The sequence below is a fragment of the Dendrobates tinctorius genome, unplaced genomic scaffold, assembly GCF_039654945.1.
Source record: "Dendrobates tinctorius isolate UK_male_01 unplaced genomic scaffold, ASM3965494v1 ptg000196l, whole genome shotgun sequence".
Lineage (NCBI taxonomy): Eukaryota > Metazoa > Chordata > Amphibia > Anura > Dendrobatidae > Dendrobates > Dendrobates tinctorius.
In genome coordinates this window covers 3,847,486-3,861,672 of record NW_027361863.1, presented here as the reverse complement: position 1 = coordinate 3,861,672, position 14,187 = coordinate 3,847,486, and the positions used below count along the sequence as shown (strand labels likewise).

The 14,187-nt window shown below is 42.1% G+C and overlaps 1 protein-coding gene across 2 annotated transcripts in view; it reads right to left on the bottom strand.

Moving 5' to 3' along the window:
• Positions 1 to 14,187, bottom strand: part of HPSE2 (heparanase 2 (inactive)) — a 564,230-nt gene that overhangs the window by 241,305 nt on the left and 308,738 nt on the right. The window contains exon 4 of one of the 2 annotated variants that reach the window (XM_073552816.1): positions 6,104 to 6,277. The exons of the other annotated variant lie outside the window; for it this stretch is intronic. Coding sequence (XP_073408917.1) covers positions 6,104 to 6,277 — 174 coding nt within the window. The remainder of the gene's footprint in view (positions 1 to 6,103; positions 6,278 to 14,187) is intronic. 2 annotated transcript variants of the gene reach the window in all.

Below are 14,187 nucleotides of genomic sequence, written 5' to 3'. Positions count from 1 at the left end.
GATTTTGAATTTCTGCACACACTTGTGGACACTGGACACTTTTGGATTGTGTGAGGCCCAATGAATATCTGAGCGCTATGTGACAGGCTCGATGGCACAGCTGTGACCAAAGTGACGAGAGGATAAAGGAGATTTTGAATTTCTGCACACACTTGTGGACACTGGACACTTTTGGATTGTGTGAGGCCCAATGAATATCTGAGCGCTATGTGACAGGCTCGATGGCACAGCTGTGACCAAAGTGACTAGAGGATAAAGGAGATTTTGATTTTCTGCAGACACTTGTGGACATGGACACTTTTGGATTGTGTGAGGCCCAATGAATATCTGAGCACTATGTGACAGGCTCGATGGCACAGCTGTGACAAAAGTGACGAGAGGATAAGGGAGATTTTGAATTTCTGCAGACACTTGTGGACACTGGACACTTTTGGATTGTGTGAGGCCCAATGAATATCTGAGCGCTATGTGACAGGCTCGATGGCACAGCTGTGACAAAAGTGACGAGAGGATAAGGGAGATTTTGAATTTCTGCAGACACTTGTGGACACTGGACACTTTTGGATTGTGTGAGGCCCAATGAATATCTGAGCGCTATGTGACAGGCTCGATGGCACAGCTGTGACCAAAGTGACTAGAGGATAAAGGAGATTTTGAATTTCTGCACACACTTGTGGACACTGGACACTTTTGGATTGTGTGAGGCCCAATGAATATCTGAGCGCTATGTGACAGGCTCGATGGCACAGCTGTGACCAAAGTGACTAGAGGATAAAGGAGATTTTGAATTTCTGCACACACTTGTGGACACTGGACACTTTTGGATTGTGTGAGGCCCAATGAATATCTGAGCGCTTTGTGACAGGCTCGATGGCACAGCTGTGACAAAAGTGACTAGAGGATAAGGGAGATTTTGAATTTCTGCAGACACTTGTGGACACTGGACACTTTTGGATTGTGTGAGGCCCAATGAATATCTGAGCGCTATGTGACAGGCTCGATGGCACAGCTGTGACCAAAGTGACTAGAGGATAAAGGAGATTTTGAATTTCTGCACACACTTGTGGACACTGGACACTTTTGGATTGTGTGAGGCCCAATGAATATCTGAGCGCTATGTGACAGGCTCGATGGCACAGCTGTGACCAAAGTGACTAGAGGATAAAGGAGATTTTGAATTTCTGCACACACTTGTGGACACTGGACACTTTTGGATTGTGTGAGGCCCAATGAATATCTGAGCGCTATGTGACAGGCTCGATGGCACAGCTGTGACAAAAGTGACGAGAGGATAAGGGAGATTTTGAATTTCTGCAGACACTTGTGGACACTGGACACTTTTGGATTGTGTGAGGGCCACTGATATCTGAGCGCTATGTCACAGGCTCGATGGCACAGCTGTGACAAAAGTGACGAGAGGATAAGGGAGATTTTGAATTTCTGCAGACACTTGTGGACACTGGACACTTTTGGATTGTGTGAGGCCCACTGATATCTGAGCGCTATGTCACAGGCTCGATGGCACAGCTGTGACAAAAGTGACTAGAGGATAAGGGAGATTGGATTGCTTTTAAAAAAGCAGTTTGCGGAGCAGTGGGTAAACAGCAATGCCAGCCTGTCAGGAAGCCTTAAAAGGCAGCCCAACAACCAACACCACTGATACACCACAATATAGCCTCCCCTTGCACTGCACACACAGTGACTGGTGTGTTGTGCAGGCCAAATCGCTAGCAGCAGAAGCAGTTTTTTTTTCTTCTCAGCAGGACAAAAAAAAAAAAATTGGGATTGCTTTTAAAAAAGCAGTTTGCGGAGCAGTGGGTAAACAGCAATGCCAGCCTGTCAGGAAGCCTTAAAAGGCAGCCCAACAACCAACACCACTGATACACCACTATATAGCCTCCCCTTGCACTGCAAACACAGTGACTGGTGTGTTGTACAGGCCAAATCGCTAGCAGCAGAAGCAGTTTTTTTTTCTTCTCAGCAGGACAAAAAAAAAAAAATTGGGATTGCTTTTAAAAAAGCAGTTTGCGGAGCAGTGGGTAAACAGCAATGCAGGAATGTCAGGAAGCCTTAGAAGGCAGCCCAACAACCAACACCACTGATACACCACTATATAGCCTCCCCTTGCACTGCACACACAGTGACTGGTGTGTTGTGCAGGCCAAATCGCTAGCAGCAGAAGCAGTTTTTTTGTCTTCTTCCCTGCCTAACGCTCTCCCTACAGAATCAGCAGCAACCTCTCCCTATACTGAGATCGGCAGAAGTAAGATGGCGGTCGGCGTGCACGCCCTTTTATACCCCCTGTGACGCCCACCAAAGCAAGCCAATCCCTTGCATGCCCTTCTGAAAGATGGTGGTGACCCCTGCCTATGTCATCACGTTGCCCACAGTGTCCGTGGATCCTGATTGGCTGAAAAAGAGCGCAAAACAAACTTTTGAAACGCGACTTTGGCGCGTAAGTCGCCGACCTCGTGGCCGACCTCATCCTAGGGTCGGGTTTCGTTTCATGAAACCCAACTTTGCCAAAAGTCGGCGACTTTTGAAATTTTTCGACCCGTTTCGCTCAACTCTATACCAAACTTGATAATTATTTTCTTGTTAAGGTAGCACACAGCAATAAACACCCAAACAGTAGTACACCCCCTTCCCCAATGGTGATCAGCCATTTTTTTGAATCCTCCTTCCTTATCCTATTCCTACACTTTGCTGTTCTTTATCCCCCCTTCTGCAGTATATTATGATTTTTTCTCCCCTAATTTTTAATTCCTGTTTTGATGTTTAGAACTCCTTCTTTAGTTCTCATCTATAAATTCAGGATTTTAAATAAATTATGAGAGGGTTATGTTGTTATCGTGTTGCTTTGGTAACGCCATTCCCCGCTTCCTTTGGGGAGTATGCAACGTGGCGCAGGGTGGTGACCGTGGGCGAGGTACTCGTCTCTTACATCCCGGCACGTTACATGAAGGTGGGAGTCCTGGCTGGGTGTGTGGACTTCTGTTATGGGGATGCTACGACCTTGCAGGCTGCATTATGCTGGTGGCTTTGGTTGGCCAGTCCCAGATGTTGAGTACTTCAATGAAGGAGACCACGAGTCCAAAATAAACTTTACTTAACAATAACTTTGTGAGAATTATATACAGTAGGTAGCGGGTACACAACTTTATCAACGTTTCCTTCACAACACAGAACATTTCTCACATTACAGTCTCTATTCCTTCCTCTTCACTCACTTGTATCACTATCTTCAATATTTCACTCTACTTCACCACCGCCCAGCTCAGTACTACAGTACAGATAGAATGAGTCCTGTTCTCACACCTCTTCTTCACCCTCTAAGGAACTACTTTACCAATATGGCCGGTACTTAGCTTCTTTGTCACTCTTAATCTCACTTACTCTGTCCCGTCTTGGCCAGTTTCCTCTCTGAGTTGTAAACTCTGGGCGGTACTTCAAAGCGTCCAGTCCCTGGACCCGTCTTCGGTCGATCACTTCACTTCTCTCCATCTTTCCACTAGGATTTCTCTATCCTTTATCATGGTCTCCACTCACGTCATGCGGCACTATTGACTGACCAGACCTTAGGTTTGCTTTATTTGCACACTTGGCCCTATCTAACATACTGACAGTAAACTGACTCTGTCCCTTCACTTATTCCTTCCCACTATGGGCTAGTCCTAAACTTTAACCCTAGCTCTCTCTACCGTGGGGCAACACACAATAAAACACCATTAACACATGTCACAGTTTACATTACACAATACAATAATACTCTTGTTCTTCAATGGAGAACGAGGGCAGTATGTTCATCTCCTTAAAAGAATGCCATCCCTGGCCAATTGGAAAGCCCCCCAGGTCGATGTTGGGCATATCTTCCTCTCCTTAAGAGGTTGGGTTTAGGCCACTGAGCCACATAGGGATGTGTGTCTATGGGAGTAGACCTCAATGGACCTCCAATATATCTCCCCCCCCTTATACTGTATATAACTCGGGGTTTCTCCCTGTGTTCATAAATTACATTTTAACAACAGAATCTCTTAATGCTATTTATTGAGTTTGTTAAAGGGGTAAAAACAAGTTTCAGAAATTTGTAAAAAAAAATAATAATACATTTTTTTGTGTTGCAATTTTCTGAGACCCGTGACATTTTCATTTTTAAATTGATGGAGCTGTGTGAGGCTTTATATTTTGTGTAGTACGCTGAAGTTTTTATTTATATTAATTTAGGGTAGATATGACATTTGCAGTGTTTTTAAAAACATTTTTTTCCTCTTTATGGCATTTACTGTAGGGTTAATTAATTTTATATTTTGATATATCAGCTAACCAGAATCCCTCAATGTCTGTCCACTATTTCATCTTTCTTCTTTGCTAGATTTCTAAAACGTAACATGGATAAAACATAATTCATCATCTTTCCACCGTCTCACTCAACCCTCCAACAGACCTATCCATCAAAGTCACTGGCTGCTCTCTCTCCCCACTGCCACAAGCTCACTGCCTTGGGATAACCCTTGACTCTGATCTCTCCATCAAACCACATATCCAAGCCCTTTCCTCACTTCTGCCGACCCCAACTCAAAAATATCTCCTTGATCCGCACATTACTCAACCAAGAATCTGCAACAACACTAGTCTATGCCCTCATCATTTCCAGCCTCGAATACTGCAAACCCCTGCTCTGTGGCCTCCCCTCTAACACTCTCTCGCACCCCTCCAATCTATCATAAACTCCGCTGCCCGACTAATCCACCTGTCCCCCCACTATTCTATGGCGTCTCCTGTCTGTCAATCTCTTCACTTACTCCCTATTGCCCAGAGACTATAATAAATAAATAATCTTTATTTTTATATAGCGCTAACATATTCCGCAGCGCTTTACAGTTTGCACACATTTTCATCACTGTCCCCGATGGAGCTCACAATCTAAAATTCCCTAACAGTATGTCTTTGGAATTGGGTTTAAAGACTACAGTTCAAAACCCTAACCTTGACATACAAAACCATCCACAACCTGTTTCTTCCTTGCAACTGTGACCTTGTCTCCCGGTACTTACCTGCAAGCAACCTCCGATCCTCACAAGATCTCCTTCTCTACTCCCCTCTCATCTCCTCTTCCCACAATCCCATACAAGATTTCTCCCGTGCATCCCCCCTACTCTGGAACTCTCTGCCCCGACATATCAGACTCTCACCTACCATGGAAACCTTCAAAAGGAACCTGAAGGCCCACCTCTTCCGACAAGCCTACAACCTGCAGTAACTGCCGATCCACCAAACTGCTGCACAACCAGCTCTACCCTCACCTACTGTATCCTCACCCATCCCTTGTAGACTGTGAGCCCTCGCGGGCAGGGTTCTCTCTTCTCCTGTATCAGTCGGTGACTCGTTTTGTTGCAAATTATTGTACTTGTTTTGTGTTAAGTATATCTCTTTTCACATGTAAAGCGCCATGGAATAAAAGGCCCTATAAGAAATAATCATAATAAAAATGTTTTGACAAATTTAGGGTTTTTATTATTATATTTATGTAAAATACCCAAGTATTCTAATGTATTATAGCCTGTAAACATAAAAGGAAATACCCAGCTGTTATAGCAAACCTCAATTATGCCCGTGTGTTAACAGTAATTGCCTCCAACACTGTCCAATTAATTTATTGGCCATTCAACCATCATTGCACATAAGCTCTTTGCTGATCTTTACATTGGGTTTAAAGAGGTGAAATGTTCAGGACTGGAGTTTTCTCCCATCGCTGACATTTCTGTGGAATGATGGGTTTCCATCCCAGCCGCCACTGTTAAGGTTCACTTTCCATCATTATGGTTCTTGTGTGGGAAAAGGTTGAAGGAGCACGCCAAGAAAAAAAATATGTAGTGGGTTTCACATAACAGAGGGAATGAGGGTCTAAAATACCCTAACCCCAAATCTATATATCACCAGCAAGACACTGATTAACTTGGGTTATGAACCCCCCCAGTGTGGGAACTTCTGTCACAATGGGGACACAGAACACATTGACATGATAGATGGCGGCTTGTGCTGCATTCAGTAACAGACCTCTAAACATTTCTGTACACAAGTAATAGGGATTTCTCTGACTCACCATTTCCCAATTCCCATGAAATGTTGTACTTCTTGCTGGCGCTGTATTTTAGTAAGCTGAGCACACTGGAGCTGTTCCAAGAATTATCTGAGTTTCGTCGAAGAGCATTAAGTCCAAAAATCAGATGAAGTCCAGAGCAGTCAACAAAGTTATAGAGTTTGTCAAGAGACCTGGCTGGGAGGAAACAGAAAGCTTGTAATGTATACTAGTATCTCAATAGGGAACCAACAGCAACTCTGCCGACATGATAAGGAGATTACATGTATTAGGTCCGGAGGTCATTCCTGTTCCTCTCCGAGTGCTGCACTACCGTACTCATGAAATTATTAGATTCTGCAATGAATATATATGTTTAATATTCTTCCTAGGTTTGTAATATCTATGTCAGATCTACCTGACTATCAATCACCAATCTATTGTATCATCTATCTATCTATCTCATATCTATGTATCTGCTTACTGTATCTATCATGCCTGGCACTGATCTGCTGGCACAGATCGGACACAAACTGCTCCTGCCGGCAATTCAGTGGCGTTACTTCGACAAAGCAGTGACTTCTCATCCACACTGCTCTGTTAACAGGGCGTGCCTGCTGATGACATGCTGATTGACAGCTGCCTCCATGCTTCATAATTGTGGGGCTGTCAATCAGCATAACATCGGCAGTCGCGCCCTGTTCTACAGGACAGCCCGAAAGAAGAGCTTCTATGTTGACGTGGAGCAGCTGGAAGGGGCCGGCGGTGACCGCGCTGGTAGAATAGGTAGAATAGGCAGGTAGTTGCTTCTGTTAGCAAATACCTGTCTGTTAGTTTTTAGACCTATAGTAAAAAATAGTCCTGTACAATCCCTTCAATATATCTAACATCTATCTCTAATATATTTATCATAAATGTTACTATATGAACTTGTCAGCAATCTTCAACTTGATTAACCGTTTAAAATAACAGTAAATTTGACCAGGTTTGCCCAAACTTTTACATACCACTGTACATATACAATTTCTATCTCAAGTCTAGTCAACCATCTCCTATCTATTTATCTATCTATCTATCTATCTATCTATCTCATGATGTTACACAGCAGATTGATAAAAAGTTTTGTGTGAAAAGACTTAGCATAGCTTAGTATTTCATTCATTCAAATATTTGCTAATTGTGGACTAAGGAGTCCAATGGGACGGCCTAACCAGTGATCGACAGCTTTAATTATATTAAAATATATACAACAAAGAGCAGTGAATCCCTAAGTAGGACTGCCCAATGGACTCCTAAGACTAGAATGAGCAGAGACTTAAAGAGGACCTTTCACCATTTTTTTTTTATTTTGAGCTGGACACATAACATAATAATAACTACAGAGCGGAGTAAAACTTTTTTTTTTTTATTCTATTTTATCTATCCATTCTGTGTTTGTTACCTAATGAGTTAACTTTTGTTAAGTCCAAGTGGGTGTTATCAGATACTTTTCACTGGGGTTGTGCACTTCTCCCTATATAAGTTACTATGTGATAACACCCACTCGACTTAAAAAAAAGTTATCTTATTAGGCTCCTAATACTTTGATTGCTAATATCACCACAAGGCGGAATAAAAAACAAAAGAACATTCTATTCTTTTCTGCAGCCACTATTGTAGCTGGCAGATCAGACACAATGTTCAACATGACAGGTTTTAATATCTGTCTATAATATATAAGCTTAAAAAGGGATTGTCTACTTCAAAATTGGTTTCTCAGATTCTTTACTCCAGTGTTATACTAAACTTGCTGACCAGTGATCAATAAACATAGCACTAACTTATTATTCCATCTCTCAAGGAAATTGTACAGGAACATAAAAAGAAAAACAAACCAAGAAAGCAAGTAAAATATATAACTAAAATAAAATTAGAAGCATAAAATAATGTAATTGTAAAATAATAAAAAAGAAGAAAAAGGGGATGTTCCAGCATCTGGGTAAAAGTTCACTTTATTGAAGTACTTTAAAATCCATTTAAAAAAAGTGCACAATGGAAAAAAGAAGAAAAGCTATGCGTTTCGAACGCTATCCGGTGATCTTTTTCAAAGGTCTACAGTGGAAATATGCATTTCTTCTTTTTTCTGCCATCAATTTTTTAAAATGGATTTTAAAGTAATTCATTATATTGAAATTTTACTCAGGAGCTGGAACATCGTTTCTTTTTCCTTTTTGTATATGCCACACGTTTGGTCAGACCACAGTTGAGGCATACTGAACTTAAATTTCATTATTGGTGAGCTAGCATTTTTTGTCTTTTTGCATATTCGTTGCCCAAGTACACCGCCAGGGCAACGATGGAGTGGCTTCTTAAGAAGCATATGAAGGTCCTGGAGTGGTCTAGCCAGTCTCCAGATCTCAACCCCATAGAAAACGTTTGGAGGGATTTGAAAGTCCGTGTTGCCCAGCGGCAGGCTCAAAACATCACTGCTCTAGAGGAGATCTGCATGGAGAAATGGACCAAAATACCACCAACAGTGTGTGCCAACCTTGTGAAGACTTACGGAAAACAATTGACCTCTGTCATTGCCAACAAAGGATACATAACAAAATATTGAGATGAACTTTTGTTAATGACCAAATACTTATTTTCCACCATAATTTGCAAAATAAATCTTGCCAAATCAGACAAGGTGTTTTTCTAGATTTGTTTTCTCATTTTGACTCTCATAGTTGTGGTCTACCTATGATGTCAATTACAGGCCTCTCTCATCTTTTTAAGTGGGAGAACTTGCACAATTAGTGGCTGACTATATACTTTTTTCCCCACTGTATACACTGCTCAAAAAAATAAATGGAACACTTAAATACCACATCCTAGATATCACTGAATGAAATATTCCAGTTGCAAATCTTTATTCATTACATAGTGGAACTCATTGAGAACAATAAACCATAAAAATTATCAATGCAAATCAAAATTAATATCCCATGGAGGTCTGGATTTGGAATGATACTCAAAATTAAAGTGGAGAACCAAATTACAGGCTGATCCAACTTCAGTGGAAATCCCTCAAGACAAGCAAATGATGCTCAGTACAGTGTGTGCCCACCACATCACTGGGCATGGTCCTGATGAGGCAGCGGATGTTCTACTGAGGGATCTCCTCCCAGACCTGGATTAAATCATCAGTCAACTCCTGGACAGTCTGTGGTGCAATGTGGCTTTGGTGGATGGAACGAGACATGATGTCCCAGATGTGCTTGAGTAGATTCAGGTCTGTGGAACTGGCAGGCCAGTCCATCAATGCCTTCATCATGCAGGAACTGCTGGCATACATCAGCCACATGAGGCCTAGCATTGTCATGCATCAGAAGGAACTCAGGGTCCACTGCACCTGCATATGGCCTCATATTGGGTCTCGGTATCTCATCTCGATATCTAATGGCAGTCAGGGTACCTCTGGCTATCACATGGAGGGCTGTGCTGCCCGTCAAAGTAATGCCTCCCCACACCATTACTGACTCACTGCCAAACCGGTCATGCTGAAGGATGATGCAGACAGGAGAATGTTCTCCACGGCGTCTCAAGACTCTGTCACATGTGCTCAGCGTGAACCTGCTCTCATCCATAAAGAGCACAGGGTGCCAATGTAGAATCTTCCAGTCTTGGTGTTCTCTGGCAAATGCCAATCGCTCTGCACGGTGTTGGGCTGTAAGCTGAACACCCACTTGTGGATGTCAGTCCCTCATACTACCCTCATGGAGTCAGTTTCTGATAGTTTGAGCTGACACATGGATGTTAGTGGCCTGCAGAAGGTCATTTTGCAGGGCTCTGGCCCTGCTCCTCCTATGCTTCATTGAACATATGAGGAGGTAGTGGTCTTGCTGCTGGGTAGTTGCCCTCCTACGGCCCCCTCCACGTCTCCTGGTGTACTGGTCTGTCTCTTGGTATTTGCTCCATGCTCTGCACACTGTGCTGACAGACACAGCTACACTTCTTGCCACAGCTCGCAAGAAGGGTAGCTGTGCCATCCTAGATGAGCTGCACTACCTGAGAAACTTCTGTGGGTTGTAGACACTACCTCATGCTACTGTACATTACCTCTAGGGGTGATAAAATGCAAAAGTGACCAAAACAGCCAAAAAGGATGAGAACAGAGAAATGTTCTGTGGTCATCCCCTGCAGAACCACTCCTTCTTGCTAACTGCCTATCATTTCTACCTGCTTTTGCACAACAGCAAGAGAAAATGATTCATTATCGGTGTTGCTTCATAACTGGACAGGTTTCACAGAAGTGTGATTGACTTGGAGTTACAATGTGTTGTTTAAATGTTCCCTTTATTTTTTTGAGCAGTATATATATATATATATATATATATACATATATATATATACACATACAGGTGTGCTCAAAAGTTTACTTACCCATGTAGAATTTTTTCTGGCCTTTAAGAGAATATAAATGATAATACCAAAACTTATCCTCCACTCATGGTTAGTGGTTGGGTGAAGCCATTTATTGTGAATCTACTGTGTTTTCTCTTTTTCAATCATAATGATAATCCAAAACATCCCAATGACCCTGATCAAAAGTTTACATACCCCATTTAATACAGTGTATTGCTCCCTCTAACATCAATGACAGCTTGAAGTCTTTTGTGGTAGTTGTGGATGAGGTTCTTAATTTTCTCAGATGGTAAAGCTACCCACTCTTCTTGGCAAAAGGCCTCCAGTTCCTGTAAATTCCTGGGCTGTCTAGCATGAACTCCACGCTTGAGATCTCCCCAGGGTGGCTCAATGATATTGAGGTCAGGAGACTGAGATTGCTACTCCAGAACCTTCACTTTGTTCTGCTGTAGCTAATGACAGGTCGACTTGGCCTTGTGTTTTGGATCGTTGTCATGTTGTAACGTCTAAGTTCGTCCCATGCGCAGTTTCCAGGCTGATGATTGCAAATTTGCCTCCAGTATTTTCTGGTAACTTGCTGCATTCATCTTTGCTTCAACTTTGACCAAGTTTCTTGTGCCTATGTAGTGCACACATCTGTTGTGAACTCTCTTAATCCGACTTTTGAGGCAAGGCTCCCTCTGGTGGATACTGCTGGTAGTGGAGCTGGTCAACATGATGTTAACCCAACAGCTGCAGAAGATAATTGGAGGAGTGGGGGTAGTGACTGGGACTACATAAGCGAGCAGACTTTTCTCAGTGGCTGCCAGTGATTCTCCTTTCTTTGCTTATTGAGGATTTCTGTCTCCTGCCTGATCCTGCATTTTTCAGCTAAGTGTCATTTGCTAAACCCTTTGCATCTGATTTTGCCTTGCTGTCAGGGGTCCGCTTGCTCCCCCAGGGGCTGCTGGCTCCTGCCCTGTATTTTTGTATCTTGTGTTTGTTTGCTCAGTCCTCTGCTGTATTAGCCTGTTGCTAGCCGCCAGTTCACACCTGAGTGCTGATATAGTGGGGGCGAGGTTTGTGCAAACCTCAGTATTTTTGTACATCAGTCATGTTGGAATTGTTAGGGTTTTTGTGTGATTGCAGACAGTGCCTTTTCTATACTATCTAGTCAGTGTGGGCCCCATCATTTGCTCAGTCTATTTTCTGTCTGTGTTTGTGCTTCATCTTGTCTCACCGACAATATATGTTTGGGGGCTGTCTATTCCTTTGGGGATCTGCTCCGGGGCAGTTTATATTTCACCTTTCTGTCTTTAGGCTTAGTTAGTCCTCCGGCATTGACGAAGCGTCTAGGGCAACGTAGGAACGCTCCACGGCTACTGCTAGTTGTGTTGTTAAGATCAGGTGTCTGCAATCCACTGAGCGACCAACCTCTGTGGTGTTCTGGTGGAATAGCCTATTGCGCTCTCCTCCTCGGTGACCCATTCATGACACACATCCCCAAAACATCAGCAATCCACCTCTGTGCTTTACAGTAGGATTGGTGTTCCTACTGTAAAGCCTTGTTGACCTTTCTCCAATTGTAATGTTTATAGTTGTGGCCAAAAAGTTCAATTTTGGTCTCATCACTCCAAATTACCTTATTCCAAAAGTTTTGAGGTTTGTCTCTGTGCGGTTTTGCATATTGTAGGCGAGATGCTTTGTGGCATTTGTGCAGCAATGGCTTCCTTCTAGCGACTTGACCATGCAGCCTATTTTTCTTCAAGTGCCTCCATATTGTGCATCTTGAAAACCCACACTGCTAGGTTTCAGAGAGTCTAGTATTTCAGCTGATGTTATTTGTGGGTTTTTCTTTGCATTCCGAACAATTTTCCTGGCAGTTGTGGATGACATTTTTGCGGTCTACCTGACCATTAGAGTTGAGCGACTTTGGTCAGATTGGGTTTCGTGAAACCCGACTGAAACAAAATTTGAGTCAGATGAAACTGGTCTGACTAGGGCAAAAATAGTCGGAGTTTCGTCCGAAACCCGACCCCAATGCAAATCAATGGGGAATAAAAGTCGGCATTGAGTGGATGAATGTCATCCGCTCAATGCCGACTTTTATTCCCCATTGATTTGCATTGGGGTCGGGTTTCGGACGAAACTGACTTTTTTTTGCCCTAGTCAGACCAGTTTCATCCGACTCAAATTTTGTTTCAGTCGGGTTTCACGAAACCCAATCCGACCAAAGTCGCTCAACGCTACTGACCATGGTTTTGTTTTTACAGAGCCCCTGACTTTTGTTTTGGTAATCACAATTTGAACGGTGCTGACTAGCACTATCAATTCCTTGGATATCTTTTTGTATCCCTTTCCTGTTTTATACAGTTCAACTACCTTTTCCTGTAGATCTGTTGACAATTCTTTTGCTTTCCCCATGACTCATAATCCAGAAACGTCAGTGACTGGATGAAAGATGCAAGAGTCTGTCTGGAACCCAGAAACTTACTCAGCTTTTATGCACACAGGTGAGGATGTTACCTTTAGTAGCCAATCAAACCCATTTGTGTCAACTTCTGTGCATGTTATTAGGCCAAAATCACAAGGGTATGTAAACTTTTGATCAGGGTCATTTGGATGTTTTGAGTTGTCATTATGACTTAAAAAAAGACACAGTAGTTTGACAATAAATGGCTTCACCCAACCGCTAACCATGAGTGGAGAAAAAGTTTTGGTGTTATCATTCATATTCCCTGAAAAAAGGCCAAGAAAGCAAAAATTCTGCCGGGGTATGTAAACTTTAGAGCACAACTGTATGATATACATATATACACATATACTGTATATACAGTATAATATATATAATAAACTATGACGAGACAATGCTTGTATCTAATAAATATACCGTATATCTGCATATTATTTTCTATGCAATCCTTCTTTGTATTTAACCAATGCACACTGGGTAAGAGAACGAGTGTTTTTATTTTTTTTCCATTTACTTTTTGAAAAATTGAATATTATTTAATGGTGTCTCGTCTCTGTTATCTTTTCTCTTCAGAAATAGACCCTCATCTGGATTCTATCTCCTCCAGACCACTGACATCAGATACTTTAAAGGACTATGTGAACATCAAAATCAGCGCTGATGCAGTCCAGCTCTCCCTTTATCTACCACTTACACCATCTACAAAGATTATAAGTGAGCATAAATTATGTCCCTATAATACTGTAAAAATTTACACTTACTACATATATAACCACTTTAGCTCTGTAGAGGCACCGGACTATAGATAAATGTTCTTTATGTATCGCACCAGGAAGAGGGCCAGACAGTGACTGGAACGTATCATGCGCCAGCACATCTACAATGTATACTACTCGCAGTGACCAGCGGTGCATTCTTTTCTGCCAAGTCTTTGTGTGATTTGTGCATTGTTTGCAGTATATGTAGATTTCGTCCACTTAAGCAGGGTTGCCAATTTTTTTTTTTTCCTGGACAACCATCAAAAAATCATGGACAGACAATATTTTTTACTGACGCAATGGAAAAAAATAATAAATGATTACGAGTGATCCATGTCTACAGCCAATAATTCTGATAATATGACATCAACTGCATTCACTGAAAACTGTAAATGATGATAATTACAGTCATAATCTGTATAAGTGTCTACAGCTTCAAGTAAATCACTTTTTTTTTTTTTTTTTGCTAAGAACAGGGTCCTATTTTTACAGACTATCACGGAATATCT